The 23,883-nt window shown below is 33.8% G+C and overlaps 1 protein-coding gene across 1 annotated transcript; it reads right to left on the reverse strand.

The window, feature by feature from the left end:
* Positions 1–13,533: 13,533 nt before the first annotated feature.
* LOC143237946 (uncharacterized) lies at positions 13,534–15,859 on the reverse strand. The gene is made up of 2 exons (XM_076477720.1): positions 15,638–15,859; positions 13,534–14,236 (listed from the first exon to the last, which is right to left on the reverse strand). Exons 1-2 carry the CDS (start codon positions 15,650–15,652, stop codon positions 13,772–13,774), a joined length of 480 nt encoding a protein of 159 aa, XP_076333835.1. The 5' UTR covers positions 15,653–15,859; the 3' UTR covers positions 13,534–13,771.
* Positions 15,860–23,883: the final 8,024 nt, after the last annotated feature.

Genomic DNA, 23,883 nt, shown 5'->3' on the forward strand with positions numbered 1-23,883 from the left:
CAGTATCTCTTTCACACAAGCTGACACACATGTGTGAAGAATAAAAAGGGAGGCAAAAAAAAAAACCCAACCAGAAAACGCTCTAATTACAAGGTGTTTATTTTCCGTAAATTAGATTTGTCTTAACCACTTTAAATTTAGCTAAGGCTTGTACATAGTGCTTACTTACGAATTAAATGGCTTTCACAGTATATTGGGGATACATGTGTTGTTATGGAGATAATGGTTTCCAGTGATCTTTGACTTACCCAGTGGTTTAACGTGAGTCTAATAATTTTCATAAACTTGATAAAGCGGCTAATAAACAGTAGGAATTTTTCCTTAAAGTTATAGGTCAGAAGTTAAAAGTATGACGCAATGCAAATATTTTCGAGCAATCCAAGTAGAATAAGTAAATACGTACAGACAGCTGCTTTCCTTGTTAAAGTAAGTTAAAAGGTACTTTATTATATAACTTAAAAGGTTTAAGTCTTTACGATCACCAACCAGAAGAAACGATAAATGCATCGAAAACAACAACAATGAACATTCAACTTCGTTTACTAATATAGACCATTATTTTTTCGTTAAAGCATAATAGAGATTTGTTTTTGTTTGTTTGTTAAATTCACCGAATAGCTACTTGAGTGTTACCTGCGTTAGCTATTCTTACTTTTAAAATGATAGACAAAAGGGAAAGCAGCTAGTCCACACCACCTCTTGGGATACTCTTTCACCAAAAAAAAAGTGAGGTTGAATCACACATTATATCACCCTACGGCTGAAAGGACGAGCAAGTTCAGTGATGCGATTTGAATTCTCGATCCTATCACCATAGCCACAAGGCTGTGCTAGGCCCATAAGCTGTTACTTGGACTATAAAGATGAGAACCTGTTACAACGCCTTTTATCTCTCTCTCAATTCATATTCTAAACACAAACATCATTTTGTAAGGATTTACCTAGTTTTCAATTCTTTGTATGCAGCTCACACTATATTCGAAACTTGCAAACTTTAGAATTTGTCCTATTATTAAAGTTCGAATTATTTTATTTGTATTAAAAGTAATACTTGGTTACAGATTTGGAACTGAATAGGCTCAAGATAATAAAACACGTTCCTTCACTGTGGTTACGATTAGTTTTAGGTATACTCAAATCCATTTGGATTAATACTTTTATCAAACATAGCTCTTTGTTTTAAATGCCTTATAATCCATTTTGTGCACTGCGATATAAATACAGTTAAAAGACTGCCACCCGGTTTTATAATTTTCCCTTTTAAATTTTTATTAACTTTACATAATCGTGTTTTAAGTGCAAAGCCTCACAGTGGGCTATTTGTGCTTTGCCTACCGCAGCGATCAAACCTGAATTTTAACATTATAAACCTTCAAGCGTACTGCTGGATAGAGATGGCTAAGAGAAGGAATCACTTTCCTAATCTTAAAATTCTTTATTTCCTTTTTTATTTCTTTATGGGTAAAAATACAGTTTTAAAGAAATAACTAGTTTCTGAGGTATTGGCTTGGCATGGCTGGGTGGTTAAGACACTCGACTCCTAATTCGAGGGTCGCGGGTTCGAATCTCTGTCACACCAAACATGCTCGTCCTTTCAGCCGTTATAATGTGACGATCAATCCCACTATTTGTTGGAAAAAGGGTAGCCCAATAATTGGCGATGAGTGGTGATGATTAACTGCTTTCCTCCTCGTGCGCAAAATTCAAAACAAACAAACAAAATGTTCTGGGGTACTATCAGAACACGGCTGATCGTGAGTTACGTCAAAATATTGTTAAGTAAAAAATTAAGCTTGCAAAAAGTGACAGCGACAATTTTAGGTTTTTCACATGTTTATCGCATATAAGTTTATGTGAATTATGCTATTATAAGCGTCACTCTCTAACAAAACAAAATAAGTAAATACGTGTATGAATGCATATTTTCTTTAGCTTCCTGTGTCATCAATAGGTTTATAAAGTGACCTAATTTCCTTTCTATTGTCGCAAACCAATTTCAACCACTGTTAAAACTTATATTAAAATCTATTTCACCACGTTGACGCGTTGAAGCTTTATCCCATAAAAATGGTGCAAATAAACAAAGAAAACCAACAAAAAATCGCTCAATTATCTTTAAAATAGCGAGGGCTTGAGGCAATTAAACTAAAATGGGGAATTTCAATAAAAATAGCACGTTGAATATTAATATTACTGGTAGTGAAACGAATAATAGAACTTAATGCATTCACCTGTGCACCCCTTAAGCTAAACCTGTTTCAAACACCCTGGTTAAATTATGTTATTAAAATGTAGTTTACCTAAAAACAATGATGTGAATGATGCGAGGTAACAGGTTGAACGTTAAAAGCTAAATACACGATTTGTTGCATAACACGTGAAACCTTCTTAAACTCATAGTTTTATGTTACAGAATCTCACGCACAAATTACTCCACCCTTTGTCGAACACTGGAGGGGGCAAAGGCGATCAGTGAGATTTGATCTACTACATGTGACATACTTACAGTCTCGTCTTGAAGGACATAAAAATAACCTGAGTTATTGTAAACATGGGAAGCAATATAAAATCAAACCGAGAGAACCAAAAGAACTAATATAATAATGGCAACATTTTTCATTTTTATGGTAAGTTTACCAATTTCATGATGAACCTAATCAACAAAGAATGTCTTATAAGTCTCTAATGTTCTGATTTTTCTAGTTAATTTTTTTCACATTTATCTTAATTGACAGCTTGGACGCATTATTGAGTTTGTTTTAAAATATTTTGTTACGCAGATAAGAAAGGTAAGTGGTAGACAAAGTGTGTTCGAAGTATGGACATCTTAATATTGGCAGAAAGTTAGTGTAGTGTGGACGCCTTAATATAAGTAGAAAATAGCCTTAGGTAGACATCTTAATATCATTAGAAAGTGACACTTAACATATATATATATATAAAGTGATTGTAGAAGGACGGCTTAATACAAACACACACTCAGATATATATATATGTGTGTGTATGTATGATACATATGTATACACACTCAGATATGTATATATGTATGTATATATATAAAGTAACCGTAGTATGAACGACTTAATTTACATAGACTGTGTGTGTTTTCTTATAGCAAAACCATATCGGGTTATCTGCTGAGTACATCGAGGGGAATCGAACCCCTGATTTTAGCTTTGTAAATCCGTACACTTACCACTGTAACAGCGGGGGACTAATTTACATAGAACTGACCGTAGTTAAAAAGTACAGTCAAGGAAGACTTAAAAGAATACAGTGGCAGAGAGTAACCAAAATACATTTTTCTAAGAAATATGAAGAATAGTGAGAATAATAAAAAATAAATTGTTATTAAGTTTTGTTACGTTTGACAAATTTGTTATTCAGTCATGTACTACTGGAACACATTTTATCTATAAAGTGGAATAGTTTTGATAAAAAAAAAACCAGTAATAAGCTTACTAACTTTCTGAGTGCCAGTTAAGACTTACTGTTATTTTTCATTAATCTTCTTATTTTTTAAGATTTACCGTCATTTTCCATGTTTCTATATATTTATTTAAGAGCTAACCGTCATTTTTCATGCTTTTATTTGCTTAATGAAGACTTACCGTTCTTCTCCATTCTTTTATTTATTTAGTTAAGACTTGTCCTTTTTCATTCTTTTATTTGTTTGGTTAAGACTTACCGTCCTTTTTTCACGCTTTTATTTATTTAGTCAAGGCTTATCTTCTTTTTTCACGCTCCTGTGTACTTAATTAAGACTTTCAGTTATTTTCATGCTTTTATTTATTAATTTACCTACTGTCATTTTTCATTCTTTTATTTATTTAGTGAAAACGTGTCGTCCTTTTATATGCTTTTATCCATTTAGTTAAGACTTGCCATCTTTTTTCCACGCTTCCGTGTATTTAATTAAGACTCATAGTTCTTTTCATGCTTTCATTTATGTAGTTAAGGCTTACTGTCTTTTTTCACGCTTTTATTTAAGACTAACCGCAAAATTTTCATGTTTTTGTTTATCTAGTTAAAACTTATTGAACCTTTTCGTGCTTTTAATTTTTATTCCTGTTTGGTTCATGAGTTTACTAAAAAATGATTTGTTTATTTTTGTAAACAAACAAGCTTTATTGAATCTTGAATATTGTATCTTGTAAAAAGTAAAAACCCTGTCTTTGTGCTGAGAACTTCCGGAAATGTGAAAGACAATTACAAAGTTAAATTAACCTTATCTGTTCTGAAAATCAAGAAAAGTTTTCCTCAAATACATGGGTAGTTCATGGTAAAGCACTTTTACATTGCACAATATAGAGTTAACAATGACTCATCTATAAATTATATTCTTTAACATTTTTGCATTGCGTGGTTTTTCGTCTAGAATATGTACATTTATTCTAGAAGTTATTACATACGACAGTTACATTTACTTTAGAATATACCAAGTACTATATTTATGTAAAACTTTTAACAATAAATTTTCAAGAAGTCTTTAGGACCATTGCTATTACTATTGTTTTATTTGTTGTGACTCTAAGATAATAAATAGAAAATAATGCTCAAAATTAAACAGAAGATTGTCATATAATATGGAATTTACCATGTTATTAATTATAATTATACATAAGGGGCCAGTCCTGCATTTAAAATAAAAAGTGACTGGAGAAAAAAATGTGATGGAGTGATAGGCCTAGATAATTGTGAAATTAATTCCTCCTAAGAATAAACCAACAGTTATATCTTCTTTTCAGATATACTTTATAAACACTAATTTTCATTAATATTATATGTTGTTGGGAACTATCTTTGTTACATTTGCTGCTTTTGAAGATAGTAAATAATTTTAAGAAGAGTATTTGTTAAAAGCAACACGGTTTATTACTCCAGATAAAGTATCTATGAATAATAAATTATAATCTTTAAATCAGCCTTGATACGAACCTCTGCTTTTTACAATCGTCTAAGATATTTTCCACAGCACCTCATAATGTTTCAAAAAATCAAAAGTTGCCAACAAGATTAGAGAAAAGGCATAAACAAGCCTTGAAGAAAAAAGGTATCTGGCTATCTGGCCTAATCTAAGCTCGATTGCAGTTCTCATTTTCTCGGAATCTTTGTCCGAAATTAATAGCATTTGAATGAGAATGGATAAGATGAACGAGAAGTAATTATTTGATTGTTATCAATCAAAGTTATAAAGAACTAATTTATATATGAAAAAGCCATTCAACAAAACACATTTGATGGATATTTATAATTTCAGGTAAGAACACATAATTGGTTTGTACTAGATATCTTTCAAGATTTTGAAGTGCGATGAAGTTACTGATAATTACCCAAATGAAGTTAATATAGCATGATAATTATCAACAATGTGCTCAATAGAACATGGTTATTACTAACAATAAGAAGTTTGTGAAGGTTATTTAATTATAATATAATTTTTATTAAGTTATGTTAGTAAAAGCCTAGCTTTGATTTTGATCTTAGAGAAAGTAAATGAAACAGTAAAAATGTTCAAATACATGTAATTAACAGAATTGTTGATGTAGCTAAGAAAGAAACACAACTAATATGTAAAAAAGCAATACCCAATAATAAAAACATGACTGTTTCAAATCATGTCTTTTATAAAAGAATTAGAAAATCTTAATTTAATTGGTTAATATCCCATGTAAGTTAAGAAGAGTTGTTCTTTGTCTTGGGCTCCTGGAAAATTATTTTTTTCTGTTTATTAATTAAAAAAACGATAATAACATCTGTCTGTTTTTTCTGACTAGAATAAATTATTATACATAATAATAAAAAATAACAATAAATTAATCTGCTTTCATCATTTAAAATGTATTTGTTTCGTACAGTGCTTCTATCATAGATCCAGTGTGGTTTGTTTGTTTTATTAAGAATTTTCGAGCTAAAGGGCTATCTGCGTATAACCATCCTTGATTTTAAAATGATAAACTAGAGGAAAGGGAGTTGTCAACAGCACCTACCGCCAAATCTTAGGATACTCTAATCTGAGCGAATAGTGGGATTTTACCGTTACTGTCATACCACACCCACATCCCCAAAAAGTGCAGAATGAAATTTTGTGGCAACAGGACTTAAACCATAAACTATAGAATTCACACTTCACACTCGTTAACCACTAGGACATGATCGTTCCGCCTGCTTCAGGTTCGTTAACAGAGATTGTTAAGAACACTCAGACAACATTTTTGTTTTTATTTTTTGTAATGACTGTTACGTTTGGAAGAACACATATTTAATGAAATAAATCAGCGTATGGATATATATTGCTATTTGTTCTTGAAAGTATACAGTCGACTTCTCAGAAAAGTAAAACTATATAAATTTACAGTTTATAGTGATAAATATTACCCTTACTATTCTTACAGTAATAGGCTCATTCAACTTCAAAGATGGAGACTGTGTATTGATGGTTTCTTCTTCGCTTAAAGCCCTTACTTCAATTCCTAATTGCTGCCAATTGGCAACTAGGTATTTGAAGTAGGTTATCCTGAATGGCTTCTGTAACTAGAACAACATTTATATTTAATATCAACGACAGACAAATAAGTTGCTGAAAACTAGGAGCGCTAGGATATCAGCATTAACAGTTTATATCTGCAATCCACTGGTTCGGCTCATGCTCAGCTGCATTAAGAGCTTTGTAACTTGCTGAATTTCAAGGTTTATTAAGAGCAGAATTGCTCATTAGTTCATTCTTGTGAAACAGAGAGAATTCTCACTGGTGAAGCTTTATTGGTCTTTACTTAGAAGTAGCAAACGTTATATCGATAATTGCGGTATTTACTTCGTTGGCTTCATGGGGATGACGGGGATGGTAGAATGTGCGTCACTTGCCACGGAAGTAGAGTGATTACTCACAATATTATTTAGATATGCGTCACTTGCCACGGAAGTAGAGTGATTACTCACAATATTATTTAGATATGCGTCACTTGCCACGGAAGTAGAGTGATTACTCACAATATTATTTAGATATGCGTCACTTGCCACGGAAGTAGAGTGATTACTTACAATATTATTTAGACATGCGTCACTTGCCACGGAAGTAGAGTGATTACTTACAATATTATTTAGACATTCACCCCTATTTGCCAGCTTCTTTACATTGGTGCAATTATTTTCAATATATTATCAAATTTGTACGTACTTGTACGTTTCGATATTCTGTGGTTCTGGGTCATACCCAAAAGCCCTTGAAGGTTTCCGCGCGATCAGAGTCTGGGAAAAAAGCAGCAGGAAGGGAGCAAAGTTAAATGACTGATAGATTTGTTGAAACTAAAATAAGGGTCTTTAGAAATCCTGTGAGTGATGCCCCTGGAAGTTTCATGGTGATAGAAGTCGGGAAGTTGGAAAAATGTTCGTCACGGACAGACAGACGTATTGACGAAAGGCGTTTTAAACTACATATGACACAAGTACTACTTAAGTATTTGCCTCAGTTATGAAGCATAGTATAAAATTAATGTACACAATCATTGTAAAATTACATTTAATTCACGTTCAGCAGTTATGAAACATATAGTGTAAAGTTAATGAACATAGTCATTGAAAAATTACATTCATTCATTTTCAGCAGTTATGAAACATATAGTATAAAGTTAATGAACATAGTCATTGAAAAATTACATTTAATTCACTTTCAGTAGTTAAGTAACATATGCAAAGCATTTTATTGTAGTCACGCTAGTGGACGAGGAAACATTATTGTTAATTTGTTAAGTTATATAACTTCATAGTTTATTATGTTTAATTGGGTTTTGTACGTGACATATCCTGCAACAATTTAAAAAAATTAAGTATCTTGTTATGATAATTATTACTTTGATATTAATATGTAATGGGTTATAAAAAACACAAGCACTTCCAAAATTCTTATCATGTTAATAAAGATTTAAACAATTCATTCAGAGATGAGCTGTGGTTTAACGCTCCCTACATGCCTGTGACAGAGGTAAGCCTATGGATCTATGGATTTACAACGCTAATATAAGGGGTGAACACAACAGATAGCTAAGTGTGGCCTTGCTATAAGAAACGCACACATACATACTGTTGTTTTAATTAGTTCTTATTTAGTGTGTTATTGAACTCTGAAATTCCACAAACACATTTAACCTGGAACAGAAAAAACATCCTTATTTTTAATTTAACGTAAACATACAATTTATACTTTAACTCCAATTTTACTCATAGAGTTTCATATTGATAAATTAACATAATGTATATTTAATTCAATTTGTACAATTTCAAGAGACGACGTTCAATCGGCGAATACAAAATATTTTTATTTAAGATATCTCCTGGAACAAAATAAATATTTTACAAGCATCTGACCAAAAGGTTCAAATAACACAAAAAATAGTCAAGTCACGGATATGACTTTCTGGAGCTTTGTTCCTGAGTAAAATATAGATGGTGGGCACAGAGTTAAGCGTGGGAGAACTTTAGTTCCACCCTTAAAACTCGACTTAACGTAGAGAATACCTGTGCGTCAACCTATAAATCCCCATTTTTTAACATGCTCTCATTTGTGAACTTTTTTAAATACGTTTACTATAGTCATTACTAATGATAAATTACGGTCCACTTACATCACGTGCCTTATCATGATGCTGTAATATTGAATAAGCCTGTAAAAACAAAATAAAAATAATTACATTTTTTTTCAAGCGAGTGACTAACACAAAACCTAATTTGTTATACCAGTCTGTAGTCTAACAACTTTCGGTTTATGATACGAAATAGTTTTGTCTACCTGGCTACAAGAAGAAATTATCAATGTATAACTTGAATTTTTGATATTATCGGTGAAAGCGACTCGTTAAATACAAGTATAATTATATTTAAAGTTATTGTAACTAAGTTTTTTTATTATTTAAACCTCCTAGAACTGCACTGTTTATATTGTCTGTTCTCACACTACGTGGTTGCAATTTTATCACTCAAAAGGAAGTCGGGAGTTAAACCTAACATGATAGGTACATTAAAACAACCATAGAATATTTGAACCCAAAATTATCTTATCATGTACTTTTGACAAGTGAAACCGCAAAAACAGTTTTTTTTATAGATCATGTTTTTCGGTACATAGCCACTCAAAAGATACCGTATTTTGTCTTAGATTCTCCCCACTGATTTATCTATAGATACTGAGTAATCGTCACATATAAGGGCACCCTGTCACTTTCGTGTAGCACCACAGTTTGGGAGCCTCTGTTCTAGATCACATAACAACTGGTTTTTGATTACATACATGAAAAGGTAACATATCTATTTGAAAATTAAGCGTTTTGATATAAATAGAGGGGATATTTGAGTTTGTTATTATAACCTATTTTTCGATATGTAAACTGGTTGCAAAAGTCTTATACCTTTGGTATTTTTTATTTACGTTTTATGTTTATGCGAAGTTTTAGAATTTATATAAAACTTGGTAAATGAGAAAACAACTATTATTATCTTTTACATTGACAGGCTACTATATTGTTTTCTCCTTACATTTATGTAGAACATTCTATTTATTTTAATATAAGAAATAAATTGTTCACGTGGTGTGTAAAATAGTTATAAATTCAGAGATATGGTCACATTACGGTTAGTTTGAAAGATATTATATAAAAGGAAGAACCTTGTTGACTGTGAAAGAAACAGCACAAACTAGGTGGTCGTCTAGCAGCAGGATCGTTATCAAGGACTATTTTTCACCATTTATTTTAAGACATCTATTATAGGAGTTTGCTAATAGTAACAATCGAAAGAAAAACCTGGGTTTCAGACTGGCGAATGAGGACAGACTTGTTACATGCATACAACAGACGTCAGGAGACTAGTAGCTTTAATTACATCACGTGAAGGACATTACAAAACTGTTGTATAGAAATTAACAACCAGTCCGAAAACCGTGTTTTCAGATGCAAACCGAAAATCTCTACTTCTGAAGTACTTGGAAAACAAACTGTGGACACAAGATGATTGGAAGAATGTTCATGGCCACATTCTACCGTTTTTTGTGCTAACGTTAGAGTAAAAAAATGGAGAAAACCATATGAGGTATCTAATCTTCAAATTTCTAAAGTGGTGTAATGGTGTGGAAACATTCTCGTGGTGTAAATATTATTGCCAATTATATTCCCCCTACGATGTTGTATTTCCACATCTGATGAACAAGGGTAGTTCCAACACGAGAATGTAACTATACAAAATACTCATCATATTTTGTAAATACGGTAGAAAGAATGCAGCAGTGGCTTTATTCATCTTCCTTGGCTAGAAAAATCAACAGACCTCTTTCCTACTTTAGGATGAACCTGAACCGTGTAATTTTTTCCGTGATCCTCACTGTGGATCTATTGCACTACTTAATAACAGTGCACCAACTGTACAAGGCACTTTCCGACATCTTGTGGAATCTACGTTGTATCGACTATAGACTATTCATAAGATAAAATACGGTCCAACCTGATTTTAAGTGTTGGTTCTAATACTGTAACGTCACATTATAAAATCGCACCCTTAGGATGTATTATTTAATTATAGATTTGTTTTTAAATTAACAGTTGCCATATTTTTAAAATAAAGTTAAAAATTTGTATTCAATAAGAAGCCATTCTATTTAACATTTAGTATTAAATAAAACGAGGGTAAACTCATTCAGCTAACTTAATTGTCAACATTATCTTGGCTTACGCAGTGTGTGTGTGTGTATATATGTATGTATGTACGTGTTCCAGATTCTAAAGACGCATCCAGAGACAGTTTTCTATTGGTTAACAGATTAAAATGTTAATAATTTTGGAGCACATGAGTCATTTTTAGATTATTTTCCCGTCTTTAGTCCGTTAGTGAGACAGCGAGAAGTTCACGGACTAACAACACTAAAATCCTGAGTTCGATTCCTCACGGTGGCCACAACAAATAGCCCAATGTGGCTTTGCCCTTAAAACAGTCACATATTTATCCACGATAGAGATTATAAATTCATTAGTTGAGTAGCAGCACTTTTATTGATATATTTGTAGTTTTTAGAGACTTGGCGACCTCTAACGGTAGGCCACCATCATGTGATCGAGTTCATGTGATATATCTATGCGTCCCATATTAGTTAGTTAAAAGAAAGCAAACTATTGAGGGACTGTCTAATTTGTGAATTGTGTGTAAAAGTCCACTAGTGGCAATTAAAACCGTTTTCATTGATGTATAAATGTATCTAGTTAGATAATACCCGTGACACCCTAGATCAACACACTCAAGGTTGCTTTATTCTATAAACTAATTATTTCTGATGAGATTTGGTGGGTAATTCTGGCGATTTAATCGATTAAACGATATATTCGCTCTCCTATGTGTAGCGATTGCATTGATTAGTGTCACAGAAATTAATCGATTAGTGGTTCAGATTATAACTGTTTTCGATTATTCCAATAATCGATTAATCGAAATTACATTTATATCGATTGTCACGAAAATAATCAATAATCAGTCAGGGTTTCCGATAATTTCAATCCAAATAAGTTAAATATTGACATAAAAACTGCTCTTGCTTTTGCTATTATAAAACTGATAACATTATCTGCCACTGTCACTGATTCATAGTTGTTGCTTAGAAAAAAAAAGACAACATTTTTTGCATGTGTTCACTGTGCTTTGAAAAAAATTTGTATTAAAAGTATCATCGAATGCAATCGATTAATGGTGCTGTCGATTAATCGATTAGCAAAATATATCAAATACCCGGTTCAAATAATTTATTGTCTTAATTTACTCACATGTGTAGGTTAAAAATTTGGGCGTGAAATGGTCTAGCGGTTAAGGCTGTTCGTTTTGAATTTTGTACAAAGCAACGCAAGGACTATTTGCGCTAGCTGTCTCCAATTTAGCAGTGTAAGACTAGAGGGAAGGCAGCTAGTCATCATCACCCACCGCCAACTCTTGGGCTACTCTTTAACCAATGAATAGTGGGATTCACCGTAACATTATAATGCCCCCACGACTGAAAGGGTGAACATGTTTGGTGCGATGGGGGATTCGAACCTGGGACCCTAAGATTACGAGTCGAATGCCTTAACCCACCTGGTCATGCCGGGCCGCGGTTAAGGTATTTGACTCGTACTATGTGAATCGCGAGTTTGAATCATGTCATTGAGTGTTCTTTCATCTTTATCTGCCAGAGAATTATAATATGACGGTCAAATTCACTATTCGTTATTAAAGAGTAACCCAGGAATTGGCGGTGTCTGATGTTGAGCAGCTGTCTTCTATCTAGTCTATTGTTTAAAAGTACTCTTTACATTAGTTTATAGAATTTCTTACAAACCTATTCCCAGGATATCTGCGTTCGCTACCTCTGACTTTTCTGGTGAAAAGTTACATAAATGACTTAAACTATGATTTCTGGTGAAAACTCCGCCTTGTGGCAGTTAAAAGGTAAATATATACTAAAACAATATGTTATTTGGTTGTCAAACTTTTGCAGTTCATTGAAGTAGTTAAATAATTTTAATTATATAGTGAATTGCAGAATTTTAGAAAGCTGTTAATTATTATTCCCTACTTGAAAGTTGACAAGAGTTTAGAAAATGTGTAGGCCAAAAAATTAATATGTACCTTGTAACTGATATTGTTCCGTTTCATGTTAAATTGCTCGTTTTTAGTTAAACCAGAAATATACTAAGGAAATTGGCTTGAATATGCATCAGATACTAACCAATACAAAGACTGTTTTGACGTTAGAGATGTATAAATAAGTTGAGGTTAGAGATATATACATAAGTTGAGGTTAGAAATATATACATAAGTATGCTTTGTAATTATTTAAAAAAGAAGTAACAAACTAAACTGAATTCATTTTGTTTATTGTTTGTTTACTTAATTTTACGTTAAGCTACACGAAAGCTGTCTGCTTTATCCGCCCCTAATTTTGAAGTGATGGACAAGAGGGAGCACCGCCTATCGCAAACTCTTTTGCTAACGACTAATGGGATATCGTGATATTATAACGCCTTCACAATTAAACGGACGAGCATGTTTGATTGAGGGACTTAAACCCGTCACTCACGAACTGCGAATTGAGTGTGTACTAATAACTAGAATCATGTCAGCTCCAGGCAGAACTTCGAGAAAACAGACAGCTATTTTAAACAGATGAGTATAAGGTTGATATTAAGGCAGCTGGTAAACCATTAAATAATTGTTACTTGTGTATCCTAAACAAAACAAAAACAAGCGAAATATTCACAAGTCTAAAACTGATAGTTGTTACTATAAAATATCAACCATGGATTTCTTTGTTTTCAACCAAGAGAAACAAATCGTAATCCAGATTTGCAAATCTGCGTTTCTTATTCTAAACATGAATAAAGATCTATTTATTGTAAATTCTTACATGCATGTAAAATCTGAATTGTTTTAGGTATCAAGGAACACATTAAAAAAATCAGAAACAATGACAGAAAGCCATAAACACGACTGTTTTGTTTTTAGGTTTTAATTTCTATATCTAAAGATATTCAGATATATCATAAGGCTTTTACAGAAAAACGCTTAAAGATATCTTTCTTCGCTCTGAGTTCGCAGCTTTAAGTAAACGATTATGATATTAGATCAAATATAACGAATTATACAAATAATTCCAAACCACTTCCAATGAAATAACTTTAGATAGATTAGATTTATAAAATCAATTATTTAATAACCTGAACAGTTGATTATCTTTACGGGATAATCAAAAGTAATAAAATATTTATTAATAAGTCGGCAGGGGAGCGCCACCGAGAAAACCACCATGGTGATTACCACCAAAAGCTCCGTGAACGTTACTCAGAATATCTTGATGAAGGTCTGCCAAAGCGTGTTTCATCACAGCTGGGTTGCCATAGCTATAAGAGACACCATATCCTCTGTTATGTCCAATGGCTCGACCAAGACCTCCTCCTCCGTAATGGGTTGGAGCAGCGTGGCCATAGCTTGCCCCATATCTCATGTTGTAGCCACCTGAGTAGCTGTAGGCTTTACCTCCACCAGGGAGCGCTATGTGCACGTTTCCAGTAGAACCGTGGTAAGCTCCCTCACCGTAACCCCCTGGGAAATGATTACGTGCTCTCACTGATAGTGTCTTGCCATGTTGAAATCCAAGTGGCCTAGCATAGACACTATAACCTTCATAGCCACCATAGGCGTAACAGGAGAATACTAAAATTAGGAAATTAACCTGTAAAACGGAAAAATGTAGATTTGAAGAATACGTACATTTATTATAAAAAATCAACAAAAGTACGTGCGTTACTTATGTCAACGCACACAAATGGAATACATAATTGGTTATAAAATAATCATATAAACAATTTAGTAAAAAGAAACACTATTTTTAAAATGCCAGTTCCGGTTAAATGAAGATACTTTTAAAGTATTTCTCTGTGGTGATGTACATATATGCACGTCACGTGATTATCAGTGTTTACGTAGCATCACGAGTTTTGTAGTGTTCTGTAGCGTTATTCCTTTTCCCATATTATACAATTTTACTCGCTTTGCCGTGTTCTGTATGTAACATTCTGACTTTTGCTGTGTTCTGTATGTAACATTCTCAGTTTTGTTGTTTACTTTAATATCACATGTTTTACTGTGTTCCGTAATATTAAACCTGTTTTACCTTGTTTTGCGGCCCGGCATGGCCAAGCGCGTAAGGCGCGCGACTCGTAATCCGAGAGTCGCGGGTTCGCGCCCGCGTTGCGCCAAACATGATCGCCCTCCCAGCCGTGGGGGCGTTATAATGTGACGATCAATCCCACTTTTCGCTGGTAAAAGAGTAGCCCAAGAGTTGGCGGTGGGTGGTGATGACTAGCTGCCTTCCTTCTAGTCTTACACTGCTAAATTAGGGACGGCTAGCACAGATAGCCGTCTAGTAGCTTTGTGCGAAATTCCAAAAAAAAACCAAACCTTGTTTTGTAACACCAAGCGTTTAGCATTACTATAGAAGTTTTGATAAAAACTTCTAAGGGATACCGAGCTAATGATAAAAGTTAATATTTATATTAATTTTGAAAATAATACATGGAGAGTGAAAAACTCCGTAAAGCTGCGATAACTATACACACATACAGGCTCTATTGTGACATTTATTTCTAATGATACTAAACACATATATATTTCAAGTACAAATTGTCTGTGATTTCTGTCGGTTGATTACATTATCTGATTTAATAATTTGGACAGAAAATGACAAATTGTGAGACATTTTTTAACTTTAGAAACTAAATATAGTTTTGACATTTTTGTGTTGGTAATTACAGAATCGATACTAACTCAGAATTCAAAAACAAGGACGTTAGTTGCAGCCTATTTTTATAGAATGAAAACTAACGTTTCTTAAAACAATACTGTTCATACTATACTATAGTTTTGAATTGTTATAAATCCGTTTTGTATTAAGCTAAGGAGATTAATATAGAAACGTTGCAACACTCTACACATCAGTTCATAGCTTTTACCCTCATATATATAAGTTATTAATAGTGGTTCTTGAAATATTCATGCATAGAACACAACTGCTTTTCTACTGCTGTAAGATAGTATAATTTCGTGGTATTAACAATCTATATCAAGTACTTACAATTAAAGTCCTCATGTCTTCTCTACTGATTGCGCACACTGTATTTGTAATCAATCTGCACAAAGTTAAATACCTACGTTCCACTCACAAACAACTCTATATGTATATTATTTCTTCTCAAAAACATGCAGATATTCGAGTCCAAGACATTCACTATTTCTTTGTGTAAAAGTAAAATAAGAAAAAAAAAAGAGGCTTAGCAGCCAACAACCCTTCCCTCCAGACGTAATATTTTATTTGAGATGGTTTCTCAAAAGCAACGTTCTTTACCCGTATTACTAGAGGTAAAAAAAATCTACTAACATATGAACGACCTCATTTACTTTGGGGTGGTTCCTATTTCATGTTTTATAAGCTATGCGTGACCAGTACGAAAAATAATAAGTATTTCTTTTTAAGAGGTGAATGATCGATTTGGTCAAAACAATGAAGTTATGTGTACAATAACGAATAACAACAAATAAAAGCAGCTGTATACAGTAGTTTAGAACAGAACTTTAGGGCGGATCATTTTAGGACCAGCCCGAAGCACAACTAGCACTATAAGCGTATTTTTCAGTGCACTCTTTTTTTTGTTTTTCCGACTACTTGGTTAGTAATAATACAGTATCAGATATTTCCGGCTAAACTTTTATAATAATTACATGTTGTCACGTGTGTAATTTATTATGTAGTTTCGCGCATTTCTCTTTTCGAAAGAATCCTGTGTAAAGATAACACACAATGGTACAAATGCTCAAAATGTATACCTTTATACAACCACAGTATCGTGACAGCTGCATGGACTTTTGTAAAAAGCATTTATCATAATCAATATTTCACAAAGTTTTGTAATAAAAACAACTGACATTACTTAAGCTCTGTTGACCTACTGACCAACTAGACCTTATACGTACCAAGTGGTCTCTTGGCGGGCCAACAGTAAGTTCATTGACTTACAACGCAGGGGCACATTTCTCCGCAGTAACCAAAGCGCACATAGTCCACTGTGTAGATTTAAGTTCTGTAAACGCACTAGTTTATTTTAAGGGCTTTATTTCTTTATATATATATTTTCTCTGACCCTGGTGACTCAACGCTAAGTCTCACAGCTTACAACGCTAAATTTCGAGTTTTGATGTCAGCGATGGGCAGAGCAAAAATAACTCTTTGTGTACATTTATGCTTAATAAGAAACAAACAAAAAATATCTATTTTGTTAATGCCAATATTAGCACAAGCTGTCTTTTAGTTCTTGTTTTAGTAAAATTTTGATAAATAAAATACTGATTTATCTAGATGTCTTCAATGGTTTATAATCGACAGAACGGCTGGTATGGGTATTAACACTTTTACTAATAAAGCAGAGAACAACGTTTCGACTTTCCTAGGTCATCTTAAGGTTAACAAAGATGACTGACTGCGAAGCGAGCGCTCTAAAGACTTAGCCGTGATGGGCCTGAAAAAAAAATGAAACCTTCCGCTTTTTATGTCACTGTCAACAACAAATAAAGAAACAAATCAAACGCTTCTGGAAACCGTTAATATGTAAAAATGATTCAGACAACACACGGGATATTATGTGGTAGTACGGTGTTGAGATGAGAATGAGTTTATTTGGGTCTCGGAGTTACCGCTTAGTGTGACATAACACACTGAGAATGGAACATAAGGATTACATAATTACTACATGAAGTGTTAAAGTTGTATACAAACGAGTCAAAATGGCGATACTAAACATATAATAATGTCAAAAAATGACACAGAAAGAAAATTACATTTTATTTCCGTATAGTTCTTTCCCGATAGGTGAACTCAAGGGCTAAATATAGGGGTCTGGTGGTCGAGGTAGATACTGCGCAAACAGTCCATTTTTAGCATTGCGCATTAAACTCGCGCAAAAAACCCCAACAAAACCCAACAAAACAAACAAACCCAATAACAACAAATTAGTCAAATTTTAATTTGGGTAACAAGTGTCAATATGGCTGCCATTTCATTTCGTTTTGTATCCGGCGTTTCTTTTAAGCTGACCTTATAAATTTTGTTACTGCGAGACTTTTTGTAAATGTTTACACTGTATATGTGCTTACACCAGGTAGAATATTAAACACCGAAGTAAGCCCAGCATGGCCAGATGGTTAAGACATTCGACTCGTAATCCGAGGGTCCCGTCACACCAAACATGCTCGCCCTTTCAGTCCTGAGGGCGTTATAATGTTTAGCTCAATCCCACTATTTATTGGTAAAAGAGTAGTCCAAGAGTTGATGAGGGTGGTGATGAATAGCTGCCTTCCCTCTAATCTTACACTGCTAAATTAGGGACGACTAGCACAGATGTGTGTTGTTCTTATAGCAACACCACATCGGACAATCCGCTGTGTCCACCAAAGTAAATTGAGTCCCTGATTTTAGCGTCCTAAATCCATAGACTTAACGCTGTCTCAGCGGGGAACATAAAAACATTCAGGAAGCAAAAGTGAAACCTGAGATTTTTATGTTAAAGTAATATAAACGGCACATAATATTACAGTTATATAACCTGTGGGGAAGATAAAAAATGTTAAACATTTGATTGAACTCATACTTCAATCAATTAATGAAGTTCGGTGTGAATTGGAAATTAACACTTAATTAACAATAAGTTTGTTCTAAAGCAAAATGTAGAGATGAAGCCATGTTGGAAGTGATGTACGTAACACCTAATATTCATGGATCAATGCTAATTTTCCAGCCGCTAGGAACATTATGCTGTTTAGTGTAAATATACACAAACGGGCTATCTCTGTTCTGTCTATTCTGGAGAATCGAACTCAAGAATTTAGCGAGTGAAAATCAGTAAAATTATCGTTGATCCAACGTAGGCTGAACGGTATTTGTATAATGAACAAATCATTAGTAAATTTTGCAGACACGGGTGTATTGTCAAGTGACTTTCTGTGATATATATTTTTACCATAAAGATTGTTCAGAACCAAAGGTTAGCCTAATTAAAATTGTTACCAAAACGTCGATACTAAGCTAGCTTTTAATACTGTTGACAGATCAGCCGTTGGCTAAAACGTTTTAAAATAATGTTGCCGCCACTCCTCTGGGGCAGATGATTGTTATTTTTGTCTAACAAATATAACTGGTTTCAATGCATCTTCTAGAAAAAAGATCAAATATCCCAACCCTCCATCTGCTATGAGACCCGTTCCCCATTCAGATGATCTTCCTGTCCCAACACCTCCAGTAAATAATGATCTTCTTTCCTCATCAGATGAAGAAATACCTCCAAGGGAAGATTCTGCCAAGTCAATCTCTTCCGAAGATATTGACTCTTCTTATTCAGGAACAAGTGGCAACGAGCCACACTGGATCACGCAAGAAGACCTGAATGACCTTGCTCGTGATTTGTATCTGTCAAAACAGCAGTCAGAGCTCTTGGCTTCTCAGCTTAAATAGTGGAACCTAGTCCAGGAAGATGTAAGGATCACCAGTTTCAGGAATCGGAACAAAGACCTTGCTTCATTTTTCGACATGGAAAACAAGTTGTGCTACTGCACAAATGTACCTGGCTTGTTCACTTTCCTTGGTTTGCCACATAATCCTTCAGACTGGCGTCTTTTCATAGACTCTTCCAAGCGAAGTCTCAAGGCTGTGATTCTGCACAACGGGAATAAATATCCCAGCATTCCCACTGCACACTCTGTCCATCTAAAGGAGTCCTATGACAATATGGAGCTTCTTTTAGAAGCTGTTAAGTACAACCAGTACCAGTGGAGTCTGTGTGGGGACCTCAAGGTCATTGGTCTTCTTATGGGTATGCAAGCGGGCTTCTTAAAGTACTGTTGCTTTCTCTGTCTCTGGGATAGTCGAGCTGTATCCCAGCATTACAAGCAGAAAGACTGGGGTCTAGAAGCACTTTCGTTCCTGGCGAACACAGCGTCAAGGAGAATCCTCTGGTTGACATGAAGAAGGTGCTTCTTCCTCCTCTTCACATCAAGCTTGGTTTGATGAAGAATTTCGTGAAGGCCATGGACAAAAATGGTGCTGCCTTCCAACACTTGTCTACTGTGTTCCCAGGTCTCAGTGCTGCTAAGCTCAAAGAGGGCAGGTATAATAAGATAACGAAAACTCTGATAACACGAACTAGGCTACGTTTTAAATTAAATAATTTATATTAATACTTAACTGATTAATAAGAATAAAACTTCAAGCACCTTGCAGCAGTATTGATTATGGATCATCTTATTTTTTCGCCACAGAAATAAACTAAAACACGAAGGTTAACACAGTAGTAACTGACATAAGACACATTGACACGTAGTTGATGCAAAATCTGGAAAAGAACGGATCTTTTGAACTATCTTTATTAATTTTGTTTTTAAGAATGTGAAGCCTAACTAGAACAGTAATGATAGGTGATTTTTTTCACGTATGATCCGATTGAGATCCGGCATGGCCAGGTGGTGAGAACGCTCGAACTCATAATCTGAGGATCGCAGGTTCGAATCTCCTGTCACATCAAACATGCTCGTACTTTCAGCCTTAGGGGCGTATAAAGGTACACTATTCGTTGGTAAAAGAGTAGTTGAAGATTTGCGGTGGGTGGTGATGATTATCTGCCTTCCCTCTAGTCTTACACTGCTAAATTAAAGACGGCTAGCGCAGATAGTCTTTGTGTAGCTTTGCGCGAAATTCAAAACAAGCAAACAATAATCCAAATGACAAGTTTTACAATACTGGTATTTGATATATTAAATCTAAATGACATCTTATGTAACATGAGCTAAACAGTTATGTAGGAGGCCCCTGAGTTTCATACAAAGCCGTCTCCAATTCAGGTATGCAGATAAAGAAGAGGGAAAGCCATGTCCCTCTTAGAACAACAGATCAATAAGAGGACGATAAGTCAGTCGCACCGTCGTACACGCTGCTACAAATTAACGTATAAAGATAGCATCCGAGTCTTGTGGTTTTATTTTTACGATTCTTATTAAAGATTTACTCTTTCGGATTCTAAAACACTGATAAAATATAGAATATTTTGATTTTTACAGTACATTTATTTTTTCACGTATTAATTTTTGTACTTAATGTTGAAGGTTTCATCGAATCTAACTCCATATAGATATCAAGTTTCTTCCGTTGACGTGCAGTATTTTAAATTATTAAGCTGTGTAAAATTCGACGTCTTAACATTCTATTTCAGTTTGTTTTAAGCCATAAGTTATTACAATTACAATTTTAGGCCCGGTATTACCAGGTGGTTAAGGCGCTCGACTCGTAATCCGAGGGTCGCGGGCTCGAATCCTCCCCGTCATACTCCACGTGCTCACCCTTTGAGCCGTGGGGGCGTTATAATGTGATGGTCAAAACAAACCAATTACAATCTTAATACATAGATATGTACTTCGGGGAAAAATAAGATTGTTGTATTTTGACATAATTCGATAAAATATACTCTATTTTAATCTATTTTGTATTTTTTTTACCTTTACCCTGCATATTAATTAATTAAGAACCAAAATTTAATTTTTATTTCGCAATATCTGATAATTTTGTGTTTGTTGTGCGAACAAAACAAAATTTTGGTGTTGTTAGCACTCGTAGTTGTTAATTCGAGCTTCGTTAATTATAAGTAAATGTTACTACTGTCGAATTTCATGGCAGGTGATCAAATCGTAAATACTAAAATAAATGTCGACTAATTTTAATAACTTGTGAATTTAATAGTTTGAGACAACTTTCTTATGTAAATAATATTGAAGACAATGATAGCTATTGTCATCCCATGTCACTTATGAAGGACAGAGTCTTCAAAATATTTAAAGCATTGGATAAAGATGAAATCATTTGAAGAAGTTTTCACAGAATAACTGGAGGAGAGAGAAGCTTGGTTTGGTTATGAATTTCGCGAGGGCTATCTGTGCTAGCCCTCCTTAATCATGCAGTGTAAGACTAGAGGGAAGACAACTAGTCATCACCACCCATCGCCAACTCTTGGGCTACACTTTTATCAACGAATAGTGGAATTCACCGTGACTTATAAGGACCCCACGGCTGAAAGGGCGAGAATGTTTGGTGTGACGGAGAATCGAACCTGCGGCCATCAAGTTGGAGGGGGGAAGTACAAGAAGAATATACATGATACTAAGAGAGGTATTAGAGCACGAGACTATGACACCTAGCGAAATTAAGTTAAAACGTATTATAACATCAATAAAAACGTTCATTAACTTAAATTACATATAAATCATGCCGGACAATGGATTTGAAGTAACATGGTTCGAGTCCCTTAACTATTGGTTCAAAATTAGGAAGGTCTAAATGAGACAGTTCTTATGAAATTCAACAATCAAAGAAATAGAAATACGTTAGACAACATCTACAGTGATTCTGTTATCTGTCACAAGGTAGCCAAAAGTAGTAGACTACTTACATGGATGTCAAATTTAAATTAAATTCAAACTTTTTAAAAACATTTTCGCGCGCAAATACCATATGGTTAATATTAGAATTAAAAACGAAATTATATTAAAGAGGCAGTGTATTTATTGTCATTTTTCCATTCTCGAGGTTTGAGAAATTACAACAGAAACGATATAAATGAACGATATTCATTTAGTTTAAGTTTTTTTTAGAGTCAGGAAAATAACATTATTTGCTATTGAAATAGATATAGTTATTTTTATTGAAACACAAGCCTAAAAAATAAATATAATTTTATCATATATAACAGTATTAATTTCATACACGAAAGTACAGTATTAAAGTAAGAGTGAGTGTGTTATAAAAATTACAATTAAATTCGTCTTTCATTTGGAAGATTCTAGAAACACCCTTGTGGAGGCTACTTTCATGAGTAGGACTAACATCACAAATAATATTTCAACAAAATCTCCAAAACTAATGTACGCCTAATTTACTTGAAGAATTTGGGCTAATCAATGTACAACCAATGTATGGATAAATAACGTAAGAATGTTAAATTTTATTAATCAATAATATTCTTTAAAATGCTATTTTAACCGTAAATTGGATACTAATTCACTGACTAGCAACTAGATCACAAACCAATAGACACAATAGCACTCGCTGTCTGATCCACTAACCGACACTGAACTGATCAGTCATTGACTACTCATTAACTCACTGATTCTTGTATTTATATTGTACTTTTTTTTCTGTATAAAACACAAAGTTATTATAACCATTACTTAATGACACGTCCCTCTAGCAGAACGACAACAAACAAACAAAAACACATCTAATTAAAATATATAAAATATAGCTTACAACACGTGTTTTACAATTTTAATTATTTTAATGAAAATAATGATAGACCCTGGCAACATAAAAGTTTAATAACATGATATATTTATCCAAATTACCTTATTTCCCAAATAGCAGACGAAGACCGCCTGGAGGAGTCACGCGTTTTAACTATTCGCACCATTTTACAGTAGTAAGTTGTCTGTTAGTCAGTTAGTAGACACTAAAATGACGTAACATAAAGGACATTTACCGTTGCAATTTGTATTGTCATGACATCAGTAAAACAAGCGCACTCCTTGATTCACGTGAAAATTATGCACCTTGTAGGCTACAACATAGCATGATATGTGAATTTAGAAAGAAAGAAAAAATATTTGTTATTTATAATTTTTGCTTTATTTACTCTTGAAACAGAATACTTTCAAGGGCCCGCAGAAGTATTTAACAGGTGTATACAACTGTCAACACTTACAACATTCAAAATACTTTGATTTATGATACGTTCTTGTTTCCAATTGTTTATCATCAAAGTTGCAGACGAAAATAACATTGAAATTGTATACAGTGTAGTTCCAACAGAATAATACGCAAGAAGAAACAAAACTATATTTATAAAACAAAAGAAAGTAAACGTTAATTATAATTAATCAATAATTGAAATATTTCTTAAAATGATCAGCATTTATCGTTATGCCAAACTGTTATTACAACGCTAGAAACCGGGTTTCGATACCTTTGGTGGGCAGGGCACACATAGTTTATTGTATTTAACATCAAACAAATTACTAAAGTTGTCTGCCTTTTTCCCTAATTTGAATTAACGACTACGAGGAAAGGTTTGTTGTTTAGAATTATGCACAAACCTACACAAGGGATTATTTGTGCTCTGCCCACCACGGGTATCGAAACGCGGTTTATAGCGGTGTGAATCCGTAGACATACCGTTATGCTACTGTGAGGAACGAGGAAAGGAATGCATTCAATAGCACCCTATCATTAATCAT

Source organism: Tachypleus tridentatus, chromosome 13, assembly GCF_004210375.1.
Source record: "Tachypleus tridentatus isolate NWPU-2018 chromosome 13, ASM421037v1, whole genome shotgun sequence".
Taxonomy (NCBI): domain Eukaryota; kingdom Metazoa; phylum Arthropoda; class Merostomata; order Xiphosura; family Limulidae; genus Tachypleus; species Tachypleus tridentatus.